Source organism: Macaca mulatta, chromosome 18 (genome assembly GCF_049350105.2).
Source record: "Macaca mulatta isolate MMU2019108-1 chromosome 18, T2T-MMU8v2.0, whole genome shotgun sequence".
NCBI classification, from domain to species: domain Eukaryota; kingdom Metazoa; phylum Chordata; class Mammalia; order Primates; family Cercopithecidae; genus Macaca; species Macaca mulatta.
In genome coordinates, this window is record NC_133423.1 from 66,369,948 (window position 1) to 66,394,940 (window position 24,993).

Consider the following 24,993-nt stretch of genomic DNA (forward strand, 5'->3'; position numbering starts at 1 on the left):
CTTCTGAGATAGTAATGGTTATAATGGCAAAATGATGAGTTCACCATACCATAACTTGGCCCAGTAAACCTCTCAGGAGCTGCTTGACATTATTAGATGGCAATGTGGGTCTTTATGGCCATTGTTGATTGTTTCCTGTGATATGTTTTTACTGTTGCCAGTGTGATACTATAGCAGTGGTAGTTTGGCTACCCCAGTATTGCTCACTTTGGAAACTCTGTAGTTCAGATTTCTTAGCCTACAGCTTGTTGCATGTCTCTGCTGTGTGTTTTTAGAGGTGTGAGAGTCTTTATGTAATGTATGTGTTTTAACATATTAAGCACTATAGCCTTTTGATTTCAAGGAGGTCTTTTTAGGTTGTAAATCTTGTAGTTGGGAAAGGGAAAGAAGACTTTTTAAGATTTTGTCCTAAATTAAAACTTACGAAATTCTAGGCCGGGCGCGGTGGCTCAAGCCTGTAATCCCAGCACTTTGGGAGGCCGAGACGGGCGGATCACAAGGTCAGGAGATCGAGACAATCCTGGCTAGCACGGTGAAACCCCGTCTCTACTAAAAAATAACAAAAAAATAGCCGGGCGAGGTGGCGGGCGCCTGTAGTCCCAGCTACTCGGGAGGCTGAGGCAGGAGAATGGCGTAAACCCGGGAGGCGGAGCTTGCAGTGAGCTGAGATCAGGCCACTGCACTCCCGCCTGGGCGACAGAGCGAGACTCCGTCTCAAAAAAAAAAAAAAAAAAAAGAAATTCTAGTGTTTGTATAGTTTCCCTGTCTACCATTATATAATGAGTATTGAAAAAGAACAAAGTAAAAATCTAGAGATTTGGTTTCTTTCCCTTTGTTTAACCACTGATTTGTTGTGTGATTTTGTAAAGTTTACTTTTGGTGTATTTCCCAGTGTAGCATGAGGATGATATCTTCTCAAGAAAGATGGTATAGATAAATGTTAGATAGTGTGTAATGGAAAATACATTCAAGATGTTCATATATTATATCATTTTGTTTTAAAAAATGACTAAGAATCATCTTCTAGTGGATTTTTGTTTTTTTGTTTGTTTTGAAATAGAGTCTCGCTCTGCTGCCCAGGCTGGAGTGCAGTGGTGCGATCTTGGCTCACTGCAAGCTCTGCCTCCCGGGTTCACGCCATTCTCCTGCTTCAGCCTCCCAAGTAGCTGGGACTACAGGCGCCTGCCACTGCGCCCGGCTAATTTTTTGTATTTTTAGTAGAGACTGGGTTTCACCATGTTAGCCAGGATGGTCTCGATCTCCTGACCTCGTGATCCGCCCTCCTCGGCCTCCCAAAGTGCTGGGATTACAGGCGTGAACCACCGTGCCCGGCCGGATTTCAAGTTAACCACCATGGACTGGTTATTTTATTTTGTTTGCAGATTATTTTAGGCATGTGAGTTTTAATTCAAAGACTTATTTTTATTATTTGAAATCAGTTTTTACTGCATTTCATTATATATTTTGGGGACTATATGATAAAAGATTATCTTATTTCTCTTGAGATGTTAAAGTTATATACAAAAAATTATGTATATAATGTTGTGTCTTGTTTCAGGTCCAATGATGCATCAGCAGCCTCCTTCTCAGCAATACAATATGCCACAGGGAGGCGGACAGCATTACCAAGGACAGCAGCCACCCATGGGAATGATGGGTCAAGTTAATCAAGGCAATCATATGATGGGTCAGAGACAGATTCCTCCCTATAGACCTCCTCAACAGGGTGAGATTCCATTTGGAAAATTTGCTACCTCATGTAATTGAAAGGCTGTACATTTTAATGACCTTTTAATCTAGACAAAGTCAGGACTTTTTGTTTCGTTTTTCTTCTTTTTTTTGTTTTTTTAACAAATGATAGGGTTCTACTAGGTACAAAGCTGTCACAAAGTAGATAAGAACTTCTTGATACACAGCTTTCTTTTTATCTATTATTTTCTGGAAAAAGTTATATCATAAAATTATATATCAAAAGCTCACTAATTTACAACAGAAAATACTGTTTTGTTTTTGAAAAATTATTAAATAAAGGATCAGGAATAAACCCAATTTTACCTCACAGCAAAGGAAATACATTTGCTACCAGTTTGAACCTATTTTTAAGAAGTTAGCGTTTGTTTTTCTGAGTTGGTGTTTTTTGATATTGCATGTATGGTCTTAACATTGATTTTAGTAAATGTGGTATGTGGAGCTGCTCTGTGTGTATCTGTATGCGTATGTATATGAATAGCTAAAGGTATCTGAAATGCAGGTATCAGGAGACAGGAATCTATAGTTGAGAAATAATCTTTCATATCAAATTAGAAAGAAAGCCTTTGATGACATAGAGAATACATTATTTATTTATTGACTGGTTGTCATTTTTCAGGCCCACCACAGCAGTACTCAGGCCAGGAAGACTATTATGGGGACCAATACAGTCATGGTGGACAAGGTCCTCCAGAAGGCATGAACCAGCAGTATTACCCTGATGGTAATCTCTCCTGATGTTAACTTTCCCACTTTCTATCTCTGCCTAGTATTCATGTAGAGAGTTATGTAAAAACATTTTAATGAGGATGAAGAAGCTAACAATTTGTTTCTTCTAAATTTAGAAACACTTCAGTACTCTAAAGTACCAATGATAGCATTAGTTTATAATCTAATTCAAAGTGTATTTTGTGTAGCTGTTCCATTAGTACCATCAGGAATCACAGTCTGTCATTGGAATCCTTATATAAAAGAGGATCCTTTTGTAATATATTTAGGGTTGTTTGATTTCAGCAAAAGCTTGTGTTTATTGATTTACTCTTTTTTTAATAAGAGCTTCATTAAGATATAAGTCACATAACATAAAGTTCACCCTTAGTTGACTTGTATTCATTGTACAAATACATAGAGAATATAGTTCTTGAGTTATTTTTCCAAGTCTCATCATTTTAATTAATGTTTCATACTTCTCAACAAACTAAGGTTTACATTAGTGCTTGCCTTTGAGAAAAATTTGGGAGACCAAATTATATCCATAATATAGCCGTGTAGAGATTGAGTAGAATGGGACAGGCATTTGGAAATAAGGTTTTTAGTTAGGGTTTTTTGTTTTTTGTAGAAGGTGGCTTGTGAAAAATTGGTTAGTAAGATGCACAGTACTTTAGGAAAATTTGAATAGCAATAATCCAAGCATACAAGTAGGTTTTCACAGTATAGTTTCATCCATTTTTCTGTATGCTTGGAAATTTTGTAATACAATGTAGAAGAAAAAAGTAATTCAAAAATACATTACAAAATGATATGGGTTGTTAGGATTTGCCAAAAGCCTTGTTCACATATATGATCCTTTGATGTAAATATAAATTACTGAACAGAGAAACTAAGAAACTTAAAGCTAAAGTACTAGCAGACATTGACTAGCAGCCCATGTAAGCTAGCAAGAAGATATAATTTAGGATATTTGAAAAAAATCTCGCCTGTCATTTTTTATTAATACATAAAGCATAAAGGTACATTTGTACTTAAGGACGTTGGTTTTTGTTTTGTTTTGTTTTTCTTTTCATATGTAAACATGGTATTAAGATTTTTTAAATTAAAAACTTTAGTAAGGTTGTAAGCTATACATATTTTAAAGATGTGAAATCTTTGTTAAATTATATGTATTGAGAAGTTGGCTGAAAATAAATGATTGTTTCTATGTTTTTAAATTTTAATTACATTTTAAAGAGTTAAACTTGACATTGTTATTTTGATCCTGGCTGTCTCTTGAAATGTGAAATTTGTTTTGTTATAGTATAACCTTTCTGTTCAAAATATATTGGTTTGTTATTTTGTGAATATCAAAACGTTAAGGTTACTTTCTTTCATTTTATTAGTGGATTTTAATTTGAAGGGTATCATTTTTGCATAGGTGTGTATTACTTTATATCTGACATTTACATAGAGTATTCTATTTATATCGACAATTAATATTTGTAAACAACATTGGCTCTTTTCTCTCATGTCCGGATATTTATGTTAGTAAATATATAGATTAGGAATTGGCAAACTTTTTCTGTAAAGGGCCAGATAATAAATACTTTAATCTTTGTGGGCCATATGGTCTTGGTCTCAACTACTGAACTCTTATTGTAGCATGAAAGCAGCTGTGGACAATACTGAAATGAATTGGCATGACTGTATTCCAATAAAATTTTATTTACAAAAACATGCCACTGGCCATATTAAGACTGTAGGCCATAGTTTGCCAACCCTTCATGTAGCTATTTATGAGGTGGCTTGGGAACATTAGAATACTAGAGCACTGAATAATGTTTATTTGTAATTTTTATTCCTGTGTCCTTAATTAGGCATTTTTGTAAAATTGAGTTTAGATTTTAGATAACTAAAAGGTTATTTCCTACATTTTCTTAGTGAAACTTAAAAAGAGAGTGAGACTATTATTTTTCACTAGAGTCCAATTATCTCGAAGGTAAAATTTATTGTGCTTTAAAACTGAAGATATACTCTCAACACAATATTAATTTTATGAAGATGTATGTTTATGATACTTGAAATATTTTCTAAAGATTTCCAAAATGGCAGCATTAAGATATATAATTTTGCATCTGAAGATACTTTGAGATACTTAAGTTTATGCAAGTAAATGTTAGAACATGAAAATTTTTCAGTTTCTTTCAGGGGAGAAACTTATGGAGCTCTTTTATATTTTGCATTGTTTTTAGCATATGCTGTGGAATTGGAGACCAGCAGAACAGGTGTTTGACAAAATATGATAATTACTTCCTTTGTTCATTCTACTTTAATTTAGGTTATTTACATGTGAAAGACCTAGATACTTTTATTCTCTTTTTTTAAAATGGGAGATAGTTTTTTTTTTTCCCTCAATGAGGATTATCAGATTTAAGACAATAAGTGTAATGTTTCTAAAACTACTGCTTTTTGCTTTTAAAAAAATTGCACGTTATCTCAATATGAAAACAATCACATTGGTAAATCTTTGGCTAATGCAATTGAAATTATTTTTTATGTTCCATTTCTTTTCCTTTTTTTTCAATTTTATCTGAAAGTTTAAATATTTTTAGGGTTTTCACTCAGTGGCCATTAACGTTTCTTCCTGTCTCTTGTCGAATTGATGTAGGTCATAATGATTACGGTTATCAGCAACCGTCGTATCCTGAACAAGGCTACGATAGGCCTTATGAGGATTCCTCACAACATTACTACGAAGGAGGTATCTATATACCTTCACACACATACACATATATATCCCCTTCTACAGGAATGAAAATTCTTGCATAAGACAACTTCTACCCATGCAAAGCTCTTGTAGAATACTAGTTGCTGGCTGTCTTGAAAGGTGCAGGGAGCCCAAAACAATCAAAATAATTTCCTTACAAATATTTAAAATGTATAACCATGACTTGCCATTTCTAACATTAATAAAAAGACTAAAACATTAAAGATAATTTTTTCCTCAGTGGAAATTTTCTATTTGAACATAAATCCATCCAACTTTTTTTTCTCGTGTGTGTTTACATATGTATAATTTTACATATAAGTATAGTGCCTTTAGGAAACAGCTTGCTGATCTCGTGTAGCTAGTGTGTGCTCTTGTAGCTGTCTTTAATTTTGTCTTTTTTATTTTATTTAGCATAGTCATGATCTTATGACTGTGATGTTCCAGTAAATGTAATGCTCGTATGGCAGAGACGCTGAAAATGCTGCAGTTCAACCTTGCAAAATTGGCTTTAACTGCAGTTTGTTTGGCCGAAATCCTTCTGTTTGGTTTGAGTTTTTTCTTTGTTTTGTTAACTTCTAAAAATCAATATGGCATTTCATTTTGTTCTTGTGTTGTTGGCTATGCATCTTAGAGGGAAAAAAGTTACTTAAGCAGACTTCTCAGTTTTTTTTCCTCTTCTCCAATTATCCTGTAGGAAATTCACAGTATGGCCAACAGCAAGATGCATACCAGGGACCACCTCCACAACAGGGATATCCACCCCAGCAGCAGCAGTACCCAGGGCAGCAAGGTTACCCAGGACAGCAGCAGGGCTACGGTAAAGCTTTGTACAGTTTATTTTTATCACGAAAACAATGTGGTGCTGATTGTTTTAAAATATGGAAGTGGATGTTTAATACTTATTTTTCCAAGAATTATCACTTGAAAATTCAGTTTTAGCCTAGTCTACTATTAAAATGTTGGTTTAAAATGTTGCTCTTAGATAAGCTAGTAATCCATTTAAAAAGAACTACAAATTGGAGATGGTTCATTGACTAAAGGTAAGGTGTGGAGTCATTTAAAAGACATGAAAAATGAATTATCAGACCTATTTGTCATGCCTAGCCTTGTGTGTGCTTGGAAAACTGATGATTGGATAATTATTGACCATATGTATATAATCTGCTTAGCAAATTTATTTTTAAAAACTAATGGCCAATACAGTTTTTTTAAAGATATACTGATTTTTTTTTTTTTGAGTAAAAATGAGATCTATTCAGAATGCATAATGAAAATGTTTTTGACATTCCCTAGTTAAATAGCAATATACATATCCATCGGGATGTATTATTGCAGCTATGTATCATACAGAATTTGGGGGAAGTGTAGCAATATTTTCCTATTATATACTCACTTACAATACCTACTACCTGGATATCTGACTAACTTAGGGAGTGGGGAATGATGAGGACCTAATATTTCAGCCTTAACTCTCAGGCTACTATAACCATTTTAGATATAACTCTTTTTAAAGGAAAGTAGCTGCTTACGAATACTGAATCCACCTCTTCCTAACCAGGGTCTCTTTTTTCACATAGGTAATATCTTATTATTTTTAGTCATTGACTTAAGCTCTGCCATTGCTGTGGACATCTCTGTCTACCTGTGATAGCAAATCTTAGAAATAAGGTCAGACTGAAATTCTCTTGCCCCCTCAGCGTATATGTTGAAACTCAGTCAGATATTGGGAGTCAGGTATTTTTCTAAAAATGTTAAATTCTGATTTCCAAATTCTAGATGTGACTTTAGAAATATTCCATGGGTTTTTTTCTTTCATAAAGGAACTTTCTTGCCCTTCCCAAACGGTCTTTTCATTTTGTGACTACTTAGTATTTATACTTTGAATAAATACAGTATTCTGGTTTGATTGCATTTGCATGAAAACAGATGTAATACAGCTAAATCAGGTCAATTCGTTGACTTAAGAGAAATACCTTCCAAATATCTTCAATGGTAAGAGAGGGTGAAAGAAAGCTTAATTTTTGTTAAAGTATGTTATAGTTAAATGCTATTTTGTTAGACATCAGGAATCCTAAGAGAAATTTCTGTTTTGTTTATCTATAGGCTTGTATTGTCAAAAAAACCTTTATTTCCACTAGAGATAAAGTTTTAATAAGTGAATATATAATTAATAAAAGATTGATATAATTTATTTAAGCTTGAAAACTTGTTCTCTTTTGACACTTTTCTCTGAAATCAGTGTTTTTATGGCAGGTTTTGAATGGCTATGATAGAAAACATTTAAGTGTCAAAGCTTTTCAGCTTATGGTTTGTTTTGTTTTGTTTTGTTTTTTTCCGACAGAATTGCACTCTTGTTGCATAGGCTGGAGTGCAGTGTTGCGATCTTGGCTCACTGCAACCTCTGCTTCCCAGGTTCAAGCGATTCTCCTGTCAGCCTCCTGAGTAGCTGGGATTACAGTCATGTGCCACCACACCCAGCTAATTTTTGTACTTTTAGTAGAGACGGGGTTTATTATATTGGTCAACCTGGTCTCAAACTCCTGACCTCAGGTGATCCGCCCACCTCAGCCTCCCAGAGTGCTGGGATTACAGGCGTAAGCCACTATATCCAGCCCAGCTTATGCTTTTTGAAGCATTCCTTACAATGGAAAGTAGTAGAGTTTATAAAACAGACATAATTGTTTAGCAAACCAAATCAGTCCCTTGCCATCTCTGGAATTTGTAATCATTTTTATGGATAAAGTAGTAAAGGTGATTAATTCTCAGTGTAACTTTTGAATCAAGTTTTTTCACATGTAACCTGTGGGTTTTCAAGTTTTTAGTTTCTATTTTAAAATATTTTGGTAATTTGTCAATGCATAGTATAGACATATACTTTTGGTGATTGCAAATATAAATTTAGAGTCATACAGTTGTAAATATCATTTATTCCTCCACTTTATTCAGAAGTTATTTCAGTATTTTTCTTTGAATCTGCCTCTTGCTTTCTCTTTTTCCTCTTGCTCATACTGGTTAATGCTACCAGATATATTGATTAATTTTCTTATCATCATAGAATTAACCTGCTTTACAACTCCCTGAGTTTTTTTTACCCATTTTGAAATATATTTTGTAATGGCTAGGGCATAGTACAATAATTACAGTGAAGTAGCATTACAGTATTTTTACTCTTATTGTTACCATCCAGATTTATTTCAGAAAGCATTTGAGGAAATCAAGGTACCAAACTATCTTTTTTAAGTTTAGATAGAAAAATATTGTAACATCTCTCCAGTTCAAATCCTTCCCTGAGTTCCAGGGACTTAACTTGTTATGTGGGTTTTTGTTGTGTTAATTATTTGCAGGTCCTTCACAGGGTGGTCCAGGTCCTCAGTATCCTAACTACCCACAGGGACAAGGTCAGCAGTATGGAGGATATAGACCAACACAGCCTGGACCACCACAGCCACCCCAGCAGAGGCCTTATGGATACGACCAGGTAAGTAGTTTGAACGGCTACAGAATTGCCACATTGTTTGTTCACTCTTGATTAGGTTAACTTTTTTTTTTTTTTTTTTTTTTTTGAGACAGAGTCTCGCTCTGTCGCCCAGGCTGGAGTGCAGTGGCACAATCTCGGCTCACTGCAAGCTCCGCCTCCCGGGTTCACGCCATTCTCCTGCCTCAGCCTTCCGAGTAGCTGGGACTACAGGCGCACACCACCAAGCCTGGCTAATTTTTTGTCTTTTCAGTAGAGACGGGGTTTCACCATGTTAGCCAGGATGGTCTCGAGCTCCTGACCTCATGATCCGCCCGCCTCAGCCTCCCAAAGTGCTGGGATTACAGACGTGAGCCACCGTGCCCGGCCAAGTTTTTTTTTTTAATTTAACTTGAAGCCTCATGTTTCCCTCATGAGGGAATGTTTATGGTACATTTGTTAAAAAGTATGTCACTTTTGAGTCTCATACTATTTAATAACACAGTTGATCATAGTTACTCTATCATATAAAACATGGCCTTAACATAAGACAACTACATATATCTTCTCTCTCTCTCTCTGTCTCTCTGGTCTTTACCCTCAGGCATACTTTGTTTACTGAGGTAAAATATATATACAGAGTTTATCATATTTACCATTTTTGAGTGTACATACAGTTCAGTGTTAATTCATTTATTTCCCACTCCTTGATCCCTTCTCATCCCTTTTCTTCCCAACCTCTGGTAACCTTAGTGATTTCTATGATCCTCCCTGATGTTTATTGCTGAGACTTTGCCTTGAGCTACTGAGATGTGGAGTCCATCTGTGTTGATGCTTTCATTAGCACTCCACTTCACTCCAGCATATCCACTACACTTCCTTCACACCCGTAATATCCCATCTCTTTAAATTCAAACTTTCCGCCCTCTGTTGCCTCCTTCCACACACATAACTATTGTTTCAACTGTTATTTCTCCTCTACTTGTCATTCTACTTTCAGATATTTAGAAGTGTATCTCATCCTATGATGACTGATTCCCTTGAACCCAGTGTTCATTTAAGTTTCTTCTTATTGTCATTAAACTCCTCAGACTTGTACCACAGTCATTGTTTTATGAATGTACTTATATATTCTCTGAATTATTATGGAAATGATTTATTATGGCAATTCCTTTAGGCTGGTTTCAGGTTTGTGCTTTTCAGTGAAGGTGGTCTGGTTTGTTCACCACTTAAACTATCTAAAATAGGTTATTTTTTAACATGGAACTGTCTTTAATATGCAGTTTAGGCTTTCAGGGCCAACGTGGGTATCTGGTTTGAGGAAAAACTCAGATGCAGTGGTAACTAGAATTTGAGGCGTGAGCAGTTCGTTTATCAACCCTCTCTCACGCCTGCAACCCTCTTGTATTGGCACTTCTTATATAAGACAAAGGAGATACAAAAAGCAAGAATAGATAAGTAATATTTTTCCAAAATATACTCGAACAAAACATAAGGATCAGTTGGAGGTTTTATTAAGTTTTAGAAGTGAAATAAGTCGTGGCTAGTGAGTATTTAAAGGCAGGATTCCTGAGCAGAACAAATTTAGGCTTATTCTAATCTACAGCTGAACTTTTTAAAAAGTGAGATTCTGATCATGTATTCCGTCATTCAACAAAAATTTATTCTCCACGTGTTTGATACTGTAGTAGGTCCTGCAGAGGTAAAATAGTCAGCTATCTTGGTCTTCCTTGACCTCACTTTAGCTATTGGCACATTTTCCTTTTTCATTTTTAAATGGTCTTCTTTAGCTTCTATATTTCTGAACCATTTTGTTCCTCTTGCGTTTACATTGGTTCATTCTTTTTTTTTTTTAATTGGTTTTCCTTTTTTTTTTTTTTTTTTTTACCCTAATACCAGTTCTTGACTCTGTTTTTTTTTTCTAGCCTCTGAATCATCCTGCCCTCTATTTTCAGTATTAGCTCTTACCTCTCAACCCAGTTTCAGCTCCTTTTTATCCAAATGTACAGAACATCTCTTGTCTTTGGATTCCCTCAGCTTTAGCATGTTGTAGACTAAACTCACCATTTTCCTTTCTAAGTCAATGTATTTCCAAATCTCCTAAACTTAAAGCCGTTCATTAAGCAAATGTTTATTGAGCAACCATTATATGCCAAGTGCCATGTGAAGATTGGGAACATATTGGGAAATAAGATAGACATGGTCTCAGCCTTTATGAACTTAAGTCTAGATGGCTACAGGCAGGTAAACATATGATATGATATAGTGTGATAAATACTTAGATAAGAGAAGCTAAGATTTATGTGGAAGGAGCTTCTAACTCAGATCTTGAGAAATATTCCTTGGGAAATATTATATTTAAGTGTGAAGTACCAAGGAAGAGCCAATGAAGCTAATGAAGATTCTGAAACCCATTACTAACATAATTATAATTGTAGTTTAGGCAGATTACTCATATAGCAATATGCAAGATAAAAGGGGAGAAATTAAAAGGGTGGAAATTGCTACGATACTTCCCCATCGGTCCTCCCTATCCCAATAAACAGTGGCTCCATTCTTCCTGTTCCTCAGGTTAAAAACCTACAGTCCTCTTTGATGCCCCTCTTTGCAAAGCAAACATCTAGTCAATTAGCAAATCTCCTCACCTCTTCCTTCAAAATATATCCAGTATCTAGCCATTTTTCACAGTCTCCTTTCACCCAACTGAAAGTCACAACTAGCACTCATCTGGACTGTTGCAATATATCCTTCTTTTTGGTTTTCTTGATTTTATCCTGCCTCCTCTACAAGATACTCTGCACATGGAGCCCAGAGTAATGTTTTAAAGACATTAGTCAACTCTGTGCTTACAACCCTGTGATGTTTTAAGTAAAAGCCATATGATATACTGGCCTACAAGGCCGTATAGGACTTGTGTTCCTACCTCCTATGCTACCCTCCTCGTGCCTGCGTATTTATGTCCCAACTACTTGCTGCCCTAATTCACTCTGCTTCAGTCACACTGGCCTATTTGCTGTTTCTTATATGCATCAAGTGAGTTTCTACCTGAGAACCTTTGTATTTGCTACCCCCTCTTCTGCCTGAATGCCTGCAGTGCCTCCAACCTCACTTTATTAAAATCTCTGCTTAAATGTCACCATATCATCTCAGAGAGTCCTTCACTGACCACCTAAGACAGTAGCACCCTCCATTGCATCACTCTTTTTCCCCACCCTTTTCATAGTTTTTTGAACAGCTTAATTGAAATATAATTTACATACCATTAAACTACATGTAATAAAAGTATACAGATCTTTTTTGACATGTTTATACACACTTGTGAACCCATCAGCAGAATCGAAATAATGGAGTATCTATCATGCCCAAAAGTTTTCCCTGTGCCCCTTTGAAATCCCTCCACTTGCATCCCCTTTCCAGACCATGTCACTGACCTTTTAATTAAACTGTGGATTAGTTTACATTTTCCAAAATTGTATAGAAATTGAATAATACAGTATGTTCTCTTTTTTATCTGGCTTCTTTTACTCAGTGTAATTGTTTTGATACTTATGTTGTTTGTGCCAATAATTGTTTATTACTAAGCAGTGTTCCATTATATGGCTATTTGTTTGTCCATTGAGTTGGGACATTTGGGTTTACAGACAAAGTACTATGTTTATCCTTTGATCTACAGATGGGACATTTGGCTTTACAGACACAGTACTATGAACGTTCATGGACAAGTCCCTGGGGACATTTTTCTTGGGTAAATACCTAGGAGTGGAATGGTTGGATCATATGATAGGTATATATTTAATTCAGCAAATTACAAGAATGTTTTCCAAAGTAGTGTACCATTGTACATTCCTACCATTTTACATTCCTACCAGCAGTATATGATTTGTCCCATATTCTTCCTAACTCATTACCAATATGTAGTATGAATTAGTCTTTTAAATTTTATTTATTCTAATAAGTGTGTTATAACACCTCATGACTTTGAGTATCCCCAAGGACCAATGATGTTTACCATCTTCTCTCCCTTATTTGCCATCTATATTTCTTCTTTTCAGGAGTGTCTGTTTAAATCTTTTGCTCATTTTTAAATTGGAGATTCTTTTTTGTTTTATTGTTGAGTGTTAAGAGGTCTTTGTATATCCTAGATACAAGTCCTTAATCAGGTATCATTTGCACATATTTTCATCCTGTCTGTTTTTTCATTCTGTAAATAGTGTCTTTCAAAGACAGGAGAATCTAAATTTTGATGAAGTTTAGTTTATCAGTTTTTTTCTCTTATGGATTATGCTTTTGGGATCATATGTGTAAGAAATCTTTACCTAACTGAGGGTCACAAAGATTTTCTCCTGTACTTTCTTCTAGAAGTTATATAATTTTAGAGTTTACATTTAAGTGTATGGTTCATTTTGAGTTAATTTTTATGTATGCTGTGAAGTACGAAATAAAGTTTGCATGGCTTTTTTTCTTTCTGATGCATGTCTATTTTTCTCAGCGTCATTTGTTGAAAAGACTATCTTTTCTTTTTTTAGACAGTCTCGCTCTGTCACCACCAAGCTGGTGTGCAGTGACGCGATCTCAGCTCACTGCAGCCACTGCCTGTCAGGTTCAAGTGATTCTCCTGCCTCAGCCTCCCAAGTAGCTAGGACTACAAGCGTGCACCACCACGCCCAGCTACTTTTATTTATTTATTTATTTATTTATTTGTATTTGTATTTTTAGTTGAGACGTGGTTTCACCTTGTTGGCCAGGATGGTCTTGATCTGCTGACCTTATGATCCGCCCGCCTCGGCCTCCCAGAGTGCTGAGATTACAGGCGTTAGCCACCATGCCCAGCCAAAAAGACTATCTTTTATCTACTGAATTGTCGTTTTACCTTTGCAGAAAATCAGTTGTCCATAAACATGTGTCTGTTTCTGAACTCTATTCTGTTCCATTGATCTGTTTATGTATCTTTATGCCAGCACCACACCGTCTTCATTTCTATAGTTTTATAAGTTTTATAATAAGTTTTATAATTAGGTAGTATTAGTTTTTGAACTTTTTTTTTTATACAAAGTTGTTTGGCACTGTAGGTTCTTTGGATTTCCATGTAAATTTTAGAATCAGCTTGTCAGTTTGTACATAAAAGCTGACTAGGAGTTTGATTGGAATTGCCATGAATTTATAGATTAATTTGGGGAGAATTGACAGTATTATTTAGTCTTCCAACCTATGAACGTGGCCTGTGTCCCTTAAAATTTTAACAGTGTCATATAATTTTCAGTATATAGATCTTAACATTTATTTTCTAAGTATTTTATGTGTTTTGATGCTATTGTAAATTTTTTAAAATTTTAATTTCCAGTTATTAGTTGCTAGTCCATACAAATGCCAGCTTATTTTTGTGTATTGATATTTTATCAAAACTATAACTTTACTAAAATCACACATCTAGTAGTGTTTTTGCAGATTTCATTGAATATTCAAACATAGAAATCATGTTGTCTGCAAATAAAGAAAATCTTCTTCCTTTTCAATCTGAATACTCCCCCATGTTCCTTCCCCACCCTCCTGCTTGCCTCAGCCAGAGACTCCAATACCATGTTAAATAAAAATGGTGAAAGTAGTAGACATCTTTTGTCTTGTTCCTGATCTTAGGGGGAAAGTTGTCAGTTTTTCATCCTTATATAAGATATTAATGTAGGGTTTTTTGTAGCTGTCCTTTATTAGGTGTTATATTTCTAGTTTGCTGAGAATTTTTATTGAGAATAAATGTTGAATTTTGTCACATGATTTTTCCTTATCTATCGAGGGAATTATGGTTTTCCTTTTTTAGTTTGCTAATTTTTGAATTATATTGTTTGAGTTTCAAATGTAAACCAACTTTGCATACCATTTGGTCATGATAAAATCCATTTGGTCATGATGTATATTCTTTTTATATGTTGGGTTGATTAGCTCAAATTTTGTTAAGAATTTCTGCATCTGCATCTGCATCTCTTGAGTCCAGGAGTTCAAGACCAGTCTGGGCAACAAAGTGAGACTTCACCTGTATAAAAATCTAGCCAGTCATGGTGACATGTGCCTGTAGTCCCAGTCAGATGCATCCTGACCTAACAGTGGTTCAACTTACGGGTTTTTTTTGACTTCACAATGCTGTGAAAAGTGATGTACATTTAGTAGAAGCTCTACTTCCAGTAACCATACAATCATTCAGTGCAGTGTTTAATAAATTACATGATGTATGCAACTTACAGTGGGTTAATTGTGACATAACCCCATGGTAAGTCAAGGAACATCTGTATTTTCATGACAAATTTTGGAATCTGGTTTTCTTTTCTTGTAACATCTTTGTCTGGTTTTGTTATTGATGTAGCACTGGTTTCATAGAGTGAGTTGGAAAGAATTTCCTCCCCTCAATTTTCTGGAAAGATCTGCAGAAAATTGGTATTATTTTTTCTAAAATGTTTGCTGCAAGTTACCAGTGAAGCCATCTGGGTTTGTAGTTTTTTTTGTGAGAAATTTTTAAATTATAAATTTAATTCATGAAATATAGGGGGTATTCAGGTTATCTGGTTTTTTCTTGAGTAAATGTTTTGTGTATTTTTCATAGGCGATGTCCATTTTATCTGTGTTGTTGAATAATTTATCATCACTTAATATCTCTATATAGTGATATTACCTTTCTCATTTCTGATATTAATAATGTGTTTTCTCTCTTTATCCTCATTTATCTGGCTAGTTTTAATCTACCTATTGATTTTTCTCAAAAAACAGCTTTTGATTTTATTGATTGCCTTTTGCCCATTTGCTTTTCTGTTTCTTTGATTTCTGCCCAGAATTTTATTATTTGTTTTTTTTTCCTGCTTGCTTGGATTTTATTTGTTCTTCTTTTTCCAGTTTAACTTTGAGGTTGTAGTCCCGTTGATTTAAGAACTGTCTTTCTTTCTGATATAGATGTTTAGTTCTAAGTACTCTTAAACTGTATCTGATTCTGTTATTTTTAATCAGTTCAAAATACATCCTGGTTTCACTTTTTATTTCTTTTTTGACCCACGACACATCAGAGGTGTGCGATTTTATTTTCAAATATTTGGAGATTTTCAAATCTTTCTGATGAATTTACTCCTTTACCGTTGTCAAATAACTGTCTTTATCCCTGCTAATATTTTTTGCTCTGAAATCTAGTTTGTCCAATATCAATACTGCAATACCACTTTTCTTTTGATTAGTATTAGAATAATATATTTTTCATCCTTTTAACATATTTGTGTTTTTATATTTGAATTATATTTCAAGTAGACAGCATATGTAGTCAGTTGGATCTTGCTTTTTTTAAAATCCAATCTGACGATTGCTGCCTTTAAATTGGGATTTTTGACATGTTTAGTGTGATTATGTATATGGTTAAGTATATCATCTTTATTTTTTCTATTTGTCCCATCTGGTTTTTGTTCTCCCTTTCCTCTTTTTCTGCCTTCCTTTGATTTTTCTCATGTTTTTAACAAAAACAGCTTTATTGATACATAATTCACATGTCATACAAGTCACCATTCTAAAGTATACCATTCAGTGGTTTCTAAGCATATTCAAAAAGGTAGACTGGGGTTGGTGGCTCCTGCCTATAATTATAGCACTATGGGAAGCTGAGGCAGGAAGATTGCTTGAGCCCAGGAGTTCAAGACCAACCTGGGCAACAAAGCGAGACCCCACCTCTACAAAAAACTAGCTAGGCACGATGGCATGTGCCTGTAGTCTCAGCTCTTCAGGAGGCTGAGGCAGGGGGTTGAACCCAGGGGGTTGAGATTGCAGTGAGTTGTGATTGTGTCACTGTACTCCAGCCTGAGTGACAGAGCTAATAATCCTGTCTCAAAAAAAAGTGCAACCATCACCACCCTCTAATTTTAAAACATTTTCACCAACCTGATAAACCTGTTAGCAGTCACTCCTCATTCCCCTTGAACTACTCAGCCTTAAATACTTAAATATTCAGTCTGTAATTTCGTTTTCAAATATTTGGAGATTTTCCAGCAACAGTAGTTTACTTTCTGTCTCTATGGATTTGCCTATTCTGTACATTTGAGATAAATGGAATCATACAGTATGTGGAGTTTTGTGACTGGTGGTTTTTTTTTTTTACTTAATATTTTCGAGATTCATCAATAGCATCAAAACACATAAAGACATCTAGCGTGTCTCAGTGTCTTCAAGTGATAGTATGCCTATATATAGTGCAAGAACCATAAGATAGTCTGCTTTTCTTCTTGATCTTTATGTTACTGTTACAAATTTTACTTCTGTATATGCTATAAATACCACAGTATATTGAATTTATTTTTGTCTAAGAAAAATCATTTAGAGATACTTAACTAGTAAGGGAAAAAAATTTAAAATTTACCCATGTAGTTACCATTTTTGGTGCTCTTTATTATTTATGTGTAGATTCATATTTCTTTCTGGTATCATTTTTGTTTGCCTGAAGGACTTTAACATTTCTTAAAATGCAGGTGTACTGGTAATAATCAGCTTTTGTATGTCTGAAAAAAAATGTTTATTTCGCCTTCATTTTTGAAACATTTTCTCTGGGTATAGAATTCTAGGTGGACAGTTTGTTTTGGTTTTCTTTCCATACTTTAAAGATGCTCCACGCTTTTCTTCCTTTCCATACTTTAAAGATGTTCCACTCTTTTCTTCTTTACATTGTTTCCAAGGAGACATTTGCTGTCATTTATCTTTGTTCTTTTGTAGTTAATATGTCTTTTTTCTCTTTTTTTAAGATTTTCCCTTTATCAAATTGTTTGATTGAAGAAATTTCTCTCTTGCACAAATTGTTTTGAGCAGTTTGGTGAGAGCATGCCTTGGTGTCGATTTCTTCGTGTTTCTTATGCTTGGAGTTTGTTGAGTGTTAACCTCAGACTTTGTCGTTTTCATCTCTAGAAGTTTGGTTTAGGTCTTTTTAATATCTTCCGTGTCTCTCCTTAATTGTTTTGAACATATGGAATACAAGTATAATTCTTATAATATCCTCTTCTGCCAACTCTAATAATCTGTGTCATTTTAGGGTCAGTTTTAATCAGGTTTTTTTTCTCTCCTCCTTTGTGTGTGTGATAATCTTTGATTGGATTCTAGACATTGTGAATTTTATGTTGTTGGGTTATGAAGATATTTGTATGCCTAGAAATATTATTAAGTTTTGCTTTGGGATTCAGTTTAGTAAGTTACAAACAGTTTGAACTTTCTGAAATTGCTTTTAAGATATTTTAGGCAGGACAAAGAGCAGTGTTTAGTCCTGGGCTAAATATTCATCACTGGTAAGGTAAGAGCCTTTTGGGTATTTTGCCCAATGCCCTTTCGATTGTAAGGCTTTTTACTCTGGCAGATGGGAATAAGCACTGTTTCTGTTCCTATGTGACAAACAAGTATTGTTTCCCCTAATCCTTTTGGGTGTTTCTTGCCTCAGCCTTGGGTATTTTCCTCACACATTTGCATATCTGTACTATGCTGAATAGGAGGAGGGTTCCTCTACAGATCTCCAGAGTTGTCTCTTTAGGCAGATCTTTCTTCTAGGGTACTGTGTCCTGTTAACTCTAGCTACCTTTTTCTCTGCAGACTCTAAGCCTTATCGCCTTAAGTCAGAACATCTGGCAGACTTAGCCTCAGTTCCCCTTCATGTACTGCAGACTGGAAACTCTCAAGGCAGTTAGCTGTGGTAATCAGAGGGCTGGCCTCGTTTGTTTACCATGTCTGAGGGATCATTGTCCTTTGTTGGCTCTGTCCTGTGTGTCCTGAATATGATTATCATAGGCTTTGTGTAGTTTTTTTTTTTAATATTGTTTCAGGCTGCCAAATAAATCCATCTTGAATAGAAATGCGCATTAATTTTTCAACATTTCTCTTCATTTGACAGATTGTTACTGTTTATTGTCATATTCTTTCCCTAGAATGTAACCTCTTTAAAAGCATCGCTTTGTCTGTTTTTATTTCTGTTGAGTCTCTGTCACCTAGTAGAGCACAGCACATAATCAATAAATATTGGTGAATAAAGTATAAACCACTGAGTAAATAAGGCCATTACTTTCTAGATTTGAATGCATGATCACAAGACCAGAGATAAGAGGAAACCCCTAAAATGTATTGTGAAGGAATAATGTTAAGATTTTAAACTGATTAGATAAATAGAATGAAGGAAAGAAATGTAAAGATGTTGGTATTGCTCAGGTTTCTACCTTAGGGACTTTTCTCATTCAATATACTCTGCCTAGGCATTCTCATTTATTCACAAGGTCTCAGTTCACCGTGCTGTTGACTCCCAAATCTCTATTTATAGTCTGGATCTCTCTTCTGGAAATCAGATGCCTACTCGCCAGCTCTGCTTAGATGTAACAGAAGCAAAATAAATTTGTATTTTTTTCTGACAAAACTTTTCTGTATTCTATATCAAAGAGAGGAGTGTATCACCAAACTAGAATGCCAAGTGCCTATTTGATATTTAAGTGTCCCTTGTTTTCCTCCCTTTTCTGATAAATGACAAATGTTATTGATATTCTTTTTGAAAAGCTTTTGAATCCAGCCATTTCTCTCTAACCTGCTCCCTTATCTTAGTTTAGACCGTGTTCATCTCCCATCTTTATCACAGCAGGATCTTCCATACTGTCTTCTTTCCCATTAAAATTACGCTGTAGTCAGAGAAATTTTTTTAAAAATTGAAGAAGTAAAGAGAGAGAAGGTGAGGCTTAGAGTGTTCGAGTGATTTACTCAAGATGACACAACTGAGGAATGGTGAAGCTGCATGACTACTGCTGAGTGCTGAAAGCCCATGCTCTATTCACTGTGTACCACACTGCCACCCATACTGTTAATGAGTACTTGAGTAGTTCACAGAACATTTTCATGTTTTTCTTCTTGAGTAACTTTTTAAAATAGAGATTATAATTACCCTTGTGAGATGATAAAATTGAAACTCAAGGGAGGTTAAGCAACTTGCCCAAGGATAAGAAGCTGTTAAGTGGTGACGTTAGCACTAGGAATTGGTTTCTGGCTCCAAAACCCATACTTTTAATCCTTAATGCCACCTTCGAATTTGTTAATGGTTACAGATACACAGCTTATCTTTTTAGGCATGATTGTGATTTTGTTTGGTCCTAGCATTGTGGTCAAGTATGGGCCAAATTACATACACTCTCAGTGCCTCCATTTCTTCATCTATAAAATGGAGATAATATTTACTATATAGATTATAGACGGACACAAAGCACTTACTACAATGTGTGACACATACTAAGGTATTATTATCGGGGTATATTATTAGCTTCTACTCCTCATTATTGCATATTCTTTCTTCTCATTTCCCTAAGTATTCTATATTTTATCCTCTGTGCCTTTGTTTCAGCTGTTGCTTCTATTTGAATTGCCCCCTTTTCTTTTCTTTTTTCTGCTATTCAGATCTTAGTATTTTCTCAAGGCTCCCACATTCTTGGGAATATTTTTCTAATTAATTTAGGCTATGTTAGCGTTTTCCTGTCTGAACTCTCCTAAGTTTGCTAAGACTTAGAGAACTTACCTATTTTGTAATTATACTTAATTTCTGAGTCTTGTTTTCCATATTTATGATGATGATGATGAGTATTTTTTCCATAAGTGTTCACAGTTGCTTGGATATAATTTATTTGGTATACATTATTGACCTGATCTCATTCTTCAAGTAGTTCATAATATAGTTGATAAATTATAGCTTATTATGGTACAGTGGTTCTTAACCTCTCTTCTGCTTTCACATCATTTATATTTGCAACTCACTTTCATCATTAGCATCTCATTTTACACATTGACTAGGGGAGTATTTCCCTCCAGCACTGAGAGTCACTGATTTATAATTCTAAAAAGCCCTTTCTCATGTCCTCTCATGTTTGTTATGATTTAAGCATCATAACAAATGAGGTACAGGAATTAATGTAGCCATTAACAGAAGGGAAATTGTGATCCAGAGATGTATGTGTTACTCTCCCACTGCTCAGTGAAGAAACTGAGTCTAACAGAGCTTTTTTTAGACTCAAATCGGAAGTTAGCAATAGAGTTGGGACTTAAACTCAGATTTAATATTTAGACAATCTAACAATGGAATAATAAGCTCCAGTATGCTAAGCAATAAGTTTCTTATTTTAAACCTTTTATTATGTTTATTTTACACACATACAATAGAGTAGTATAGTGAACCTCTGTGTACCCATCACCCAACTTCATCAGTTTATCAACATTTTGCCAGTGTTGTTTTATCTGCCCCCTACACTATTTTTTTCAGAGTATTTTAGAGCAAATCTTAGACATGATGTCATTTTATCCATAAATCCTTCAAGATGATCATTGACTTTAACTGAATATAACTTTGTAAAACACACTAGTGTAAAATCGCTAATCTCTCATTTTTTTTTTGAGATGGAGTCGCTTTGTTGCTCAAGCTGGAGTGCAGTGGTGCAACCTCCGCCTTCTGGGTTCATGCAGTTCTCTTGCCTCAGCCTCCCAAGTAGCTGGGATTGCAGGTGTGCACCACCACGCCCAGCTAATTTTTGTATTTTTAGTAAAGACGTATTTTTATGTCTTTTTAGTTTGTATTTTTAGTTTCACCATGTTAGTCAGGTTGGTCTTGAACTTGTGACCTCAAGTGATTCACCTGCCTTGGCCTCCCAGTGTGCTGGGATTACAGGTGTGAGCCACCATGCCCAGCCCCCAAAAATCCTTATTTCTGTTTAATTCATTATTCCATCATATCTATGGTGACATTCAACACATTGTCATGTGTATTTACTTCTGTGGAAATGTAGATTTTTAGGGTACCGTTTCTTATGGTAGAGAAGTATTTCAAGTGTAGAATGTTTTCAAGTTATATTATGACTTGGAGAGGGAGTTGTTTAGCCAAAGGAAACAGTTAACTAATTATATGCTTCCAGTGAGTCATGCTTTTTGAAAATTAGTGCTTTTATGAATATTTATTTTGAACACATTTAGGAAATTTTTAATGAAATACGTAAATCGTATGTCCTTTTTATCTACCGTTCTTCTGTTTTAAAGGAAAAGATGTTGCTTCTCTTCTCTAAAAGTTAACCTGAACAGATGTATACTGGACATTGTTCACCCCCACTGACAGAATTGTGCTGCTTCATTGTGTCCTTTTTATCTATATTCCCTTTCTGTCTCATCCTGTCATCCTGAGGGTCTTCAAGTCTACCTTATTAAAAAAAACAAAACAGGCAACACAAAAAAACCAACTTTCCTTGATTTTATGTCCCTGTGGCCTGTCTAAATACCTCTACTGACACTTTGTTGACCTCAAGGAAAGGCTCAAATATGTTAGTATGGATAGAAGGTTCTTTACCTTTTACCTCCCACATACTTTTCCATTTTCATATATGTATATTACATTCCATATATTTTCATACATATATATTCCATTCCATATATATTACATCAGAGTTTAGAACTAGAACTTCTCACTCAATACCTGCTCAATTCATTCAACAAAATTCACTAAACATTTAAGTTCCCACCCTGACAAGTATTATTCTAGGCTTACTTGTTAATCCCTAGCATATTTTGGACTATGAAATTCATTTGTAATTGAATATAATATCAGAAGAAATTACAGGGTGATACGGTGTACCTAAAGATATAAAAAAATTTGTTTATTGTAGGTATAGCCGCTTTTTTGTGGTATTACAATGTTAGAAATGATTCGTTTGTAACTATTATCTAATTATATTTTTAAATTTATCTTTTAGGGACAGTATGGAAATTACCAGCAGTGAAAAAGTACTTACATTCCAATAGCCAGTATCTATTAGCAGCCATATTGTCACCTCAGCACTGTGGACACCTCCCTGTGAAGAGATCCTTCCATTCCATCTAGTTTTTGGAAAAACCTTCTGGATAAGTGGCTGTTTCATCAGTAAGCAGCCTTTGTGGTTTAGTTATAAAAAAGGCTTTAGTAGCTCAAAAATACTCTTGATTTCACATTTCTACTCTAGATGGCAACATTGGACAGCAAATGCAATGACATAACCAATTTGTAATGATTTTGGAACTGTGTTTCAAATGGACTGTTACAGACTGAAAGGTGTGAACAGCTTTGTATGTTTATGAAGGGTAAGGGAATTTATTACTTTTCCACAGATTTTTTTGTAAGGGGAAGAGGGAAATGTACACTTTTTACAGCAGCAATATTTTGTATATTATGTTTATTTCATGTGGTGAATATGCAAGGCGGTACACTACGCACTGGACAGAATCAGAAATCCTCTGTTGATGTGGACTGGAGCATGGTAGATGCTTGATTGTTTTGGTCTCAAAATGATGTGCTATATAGATAAAGGTGAGGGGAAGACAAAGCACACCATATGTCCACTGTTCTGTTCTCGTAGAGGAAATTCAAATCCCTTTTATCTATTAGATAATCAAGGGCACTGTGATACTTTTGAGTAAAAAGACATTTTTTAAAAGCCTTCCAGTTTTGTGGATTAAACCTTTTTATAAAGATCATTTATAATACTGTTTTAAAATGTGAGGCAATAAGAATTACTTTATGTTGGATCTGAGGAGGCTTTGGTAAAACAGTTTCATGTAAATGAAAGTGGTAATCCTCTTCTAAAATAGCAATAACTGAAAATGAAAGTGTTAATTTTACCTTGTTTGAGTTATCAGGGAACTTAGTAATATCAAAACATTTTATAAATGATATCAAAGAAGAGTCAACATTGATCCAGTAATTTTATTTTGTAACATTGAGGGATAATTGGTTATTGAACAGAATAGTTTAGGAGACTTTACAAACCTTTATTTCAACTTTCTTATTTGGAAATAATATCATTTATAAAGGGACACTTTTATGTTTTTCCCTTTTCTATGTTGGTTAATATAACACAAAGAGATATTTAGGAAAATGCTTATTGATGAGGTTTATTCTATCTGTTTTTAAAGCACAGAGGTTGCATTCTAGATAACTTTTATTATTTTATTAGCATGGCATATTTTTAATCATTATTTGAGACTGTCCTTTGCCTGATTATTTTAGCTGAATTCAGGGAGATTGGTGGGGCAGGAAAGCATGCATTGAAAAATGTCTAACCACGGTTATTTAAGCATAATCTGAAAACATCTAGCCCAAAGGTAAGTTGCTATTTTCATCACAGTTGCCTATGCCCAGGGAATAAGATGTATTCTTTATAATTGAATTGGTTTTTCCCGCTTCTAACTGGAAACAAAACAGAAGGGGTGCCATAAATTTGAATAAACAGAACATACTGTTCTCAACATACTGTAATCAAAAGGAGGAATTTCAGTGGGTCTCTGTGTGTGTATGAGAGAGAGAGTGTGTGTTTGTGTGTTTCAAGGTCAGAATAGATTTTTTTTTGTGCGTGTGTGTTTTTTTTTTTGTGTTTTTTTGTTTTTTTTTTTTTTTTGAGATGGAGTCTTGCTCTTGTTGCGCAGGCTGGAGTGCAGTGGTGCAATCTCAGCTCACTTCAGCCTCCACCTCCTGGGTTCAAGCAGTACTTCTGCCTCAGCCTCCTGAGTAGGTGGGATTACAGGCACCTGCCACCACACCCGGCAAATTTTTGTACTTTTAGTAGAGACGAGGTTTCGCCATGTCAGCCAGGCTGGTCTTGAACTCCTGACCTCTGGTGATCCGCCCACCTCGGCCTTCTGAAGTGCTGGAGTTACCGGCGTGAGCCACCATGCCTGGCCAGAATAGGTTTTTTTCTTTCAACTTAGTCAGTAGAAAATGAACATCAAGTTTGAACAGATAAAGCATGGACAGCCTTATTGTGATTGAAATGCTTGTAGGTTCTGTGCCAATTTTCCACCACTGTGTACTTTGTTGCTATTTAAAACTGTATCAACTCTAACGGAAGAATAAATTATTTGTGATTTTAATTTTCTCATTTGTTTCTTTAAATTAGATCTCTTTGACTCTCTTGTTTTGTCTGGAGACTATGCTGTGGGTTTTTGTATAAGTTAGTCCAGTATAAGCAGACTATATTTGTATTCTAGGACTTTATCAAAATTCTCTTGCCATGCCCAAGTTAATTAGAATTAACTGTTCAGTAATCAGCATGTTGTGTAGGCTGTTTGTTACAGAATTCTTTCTCTGAAAATGAAGTCCATGAGGCTATAATCAAGATGACTGAATTAGATAAATGAGTTGAGGAGTCAGAATTGTACTGAACCCAACCTGGTGTAGATACGTTATCTCATTTGAAATAAGCTCAACTGACATTAAGAAATAATTTGTCTTGCCAACCCATCTTCTGTTGTCTTACTCTCCTTTTAATGGAAACTAAAATTGCAATTTTAATAAGCAGAA

The 24,993-nt window shown here is 35.0% G+C and overlaps 1 protein-coding gene across 4 annotated transcripts in view; it reads left to right on the forward strand.

Moving 5' to 3' along the window:
• Positions 1–24,563, forward strand: part of SS18 (SS18 subunit of BAF chromatin remodeling complex) — a 72,743-nt gene extending 48,180 nt beyond the window's left edge. For 2 of the 4 annotated variants that reach the window (XM_015121706.3, XM_015121705.3), the window contains exons 6-11: positions 1,559–1,726; positions 2,369–2,473; positions 5,111–5,203; positions 5,907–6,029; positions 8,557–8,690; positions 22,415–24,563. In XM_015121706.3, coding sequence (XP_014977192.1) covers positions 1,559–1,726; positions 2,369–2,473; positions 5,111–5,203; positions 5,907–6,029; positions 8,557–8,690; positions 22,415–22,441 — 650 coding nt within the window. In that variant the 3' untranslated portion in view covers positions 22,442–24,563. 4 annotated transcript variants of the gene reach the window in all.
• Positions 24,564–24,993: the final 430 nt, after the last annotated feature.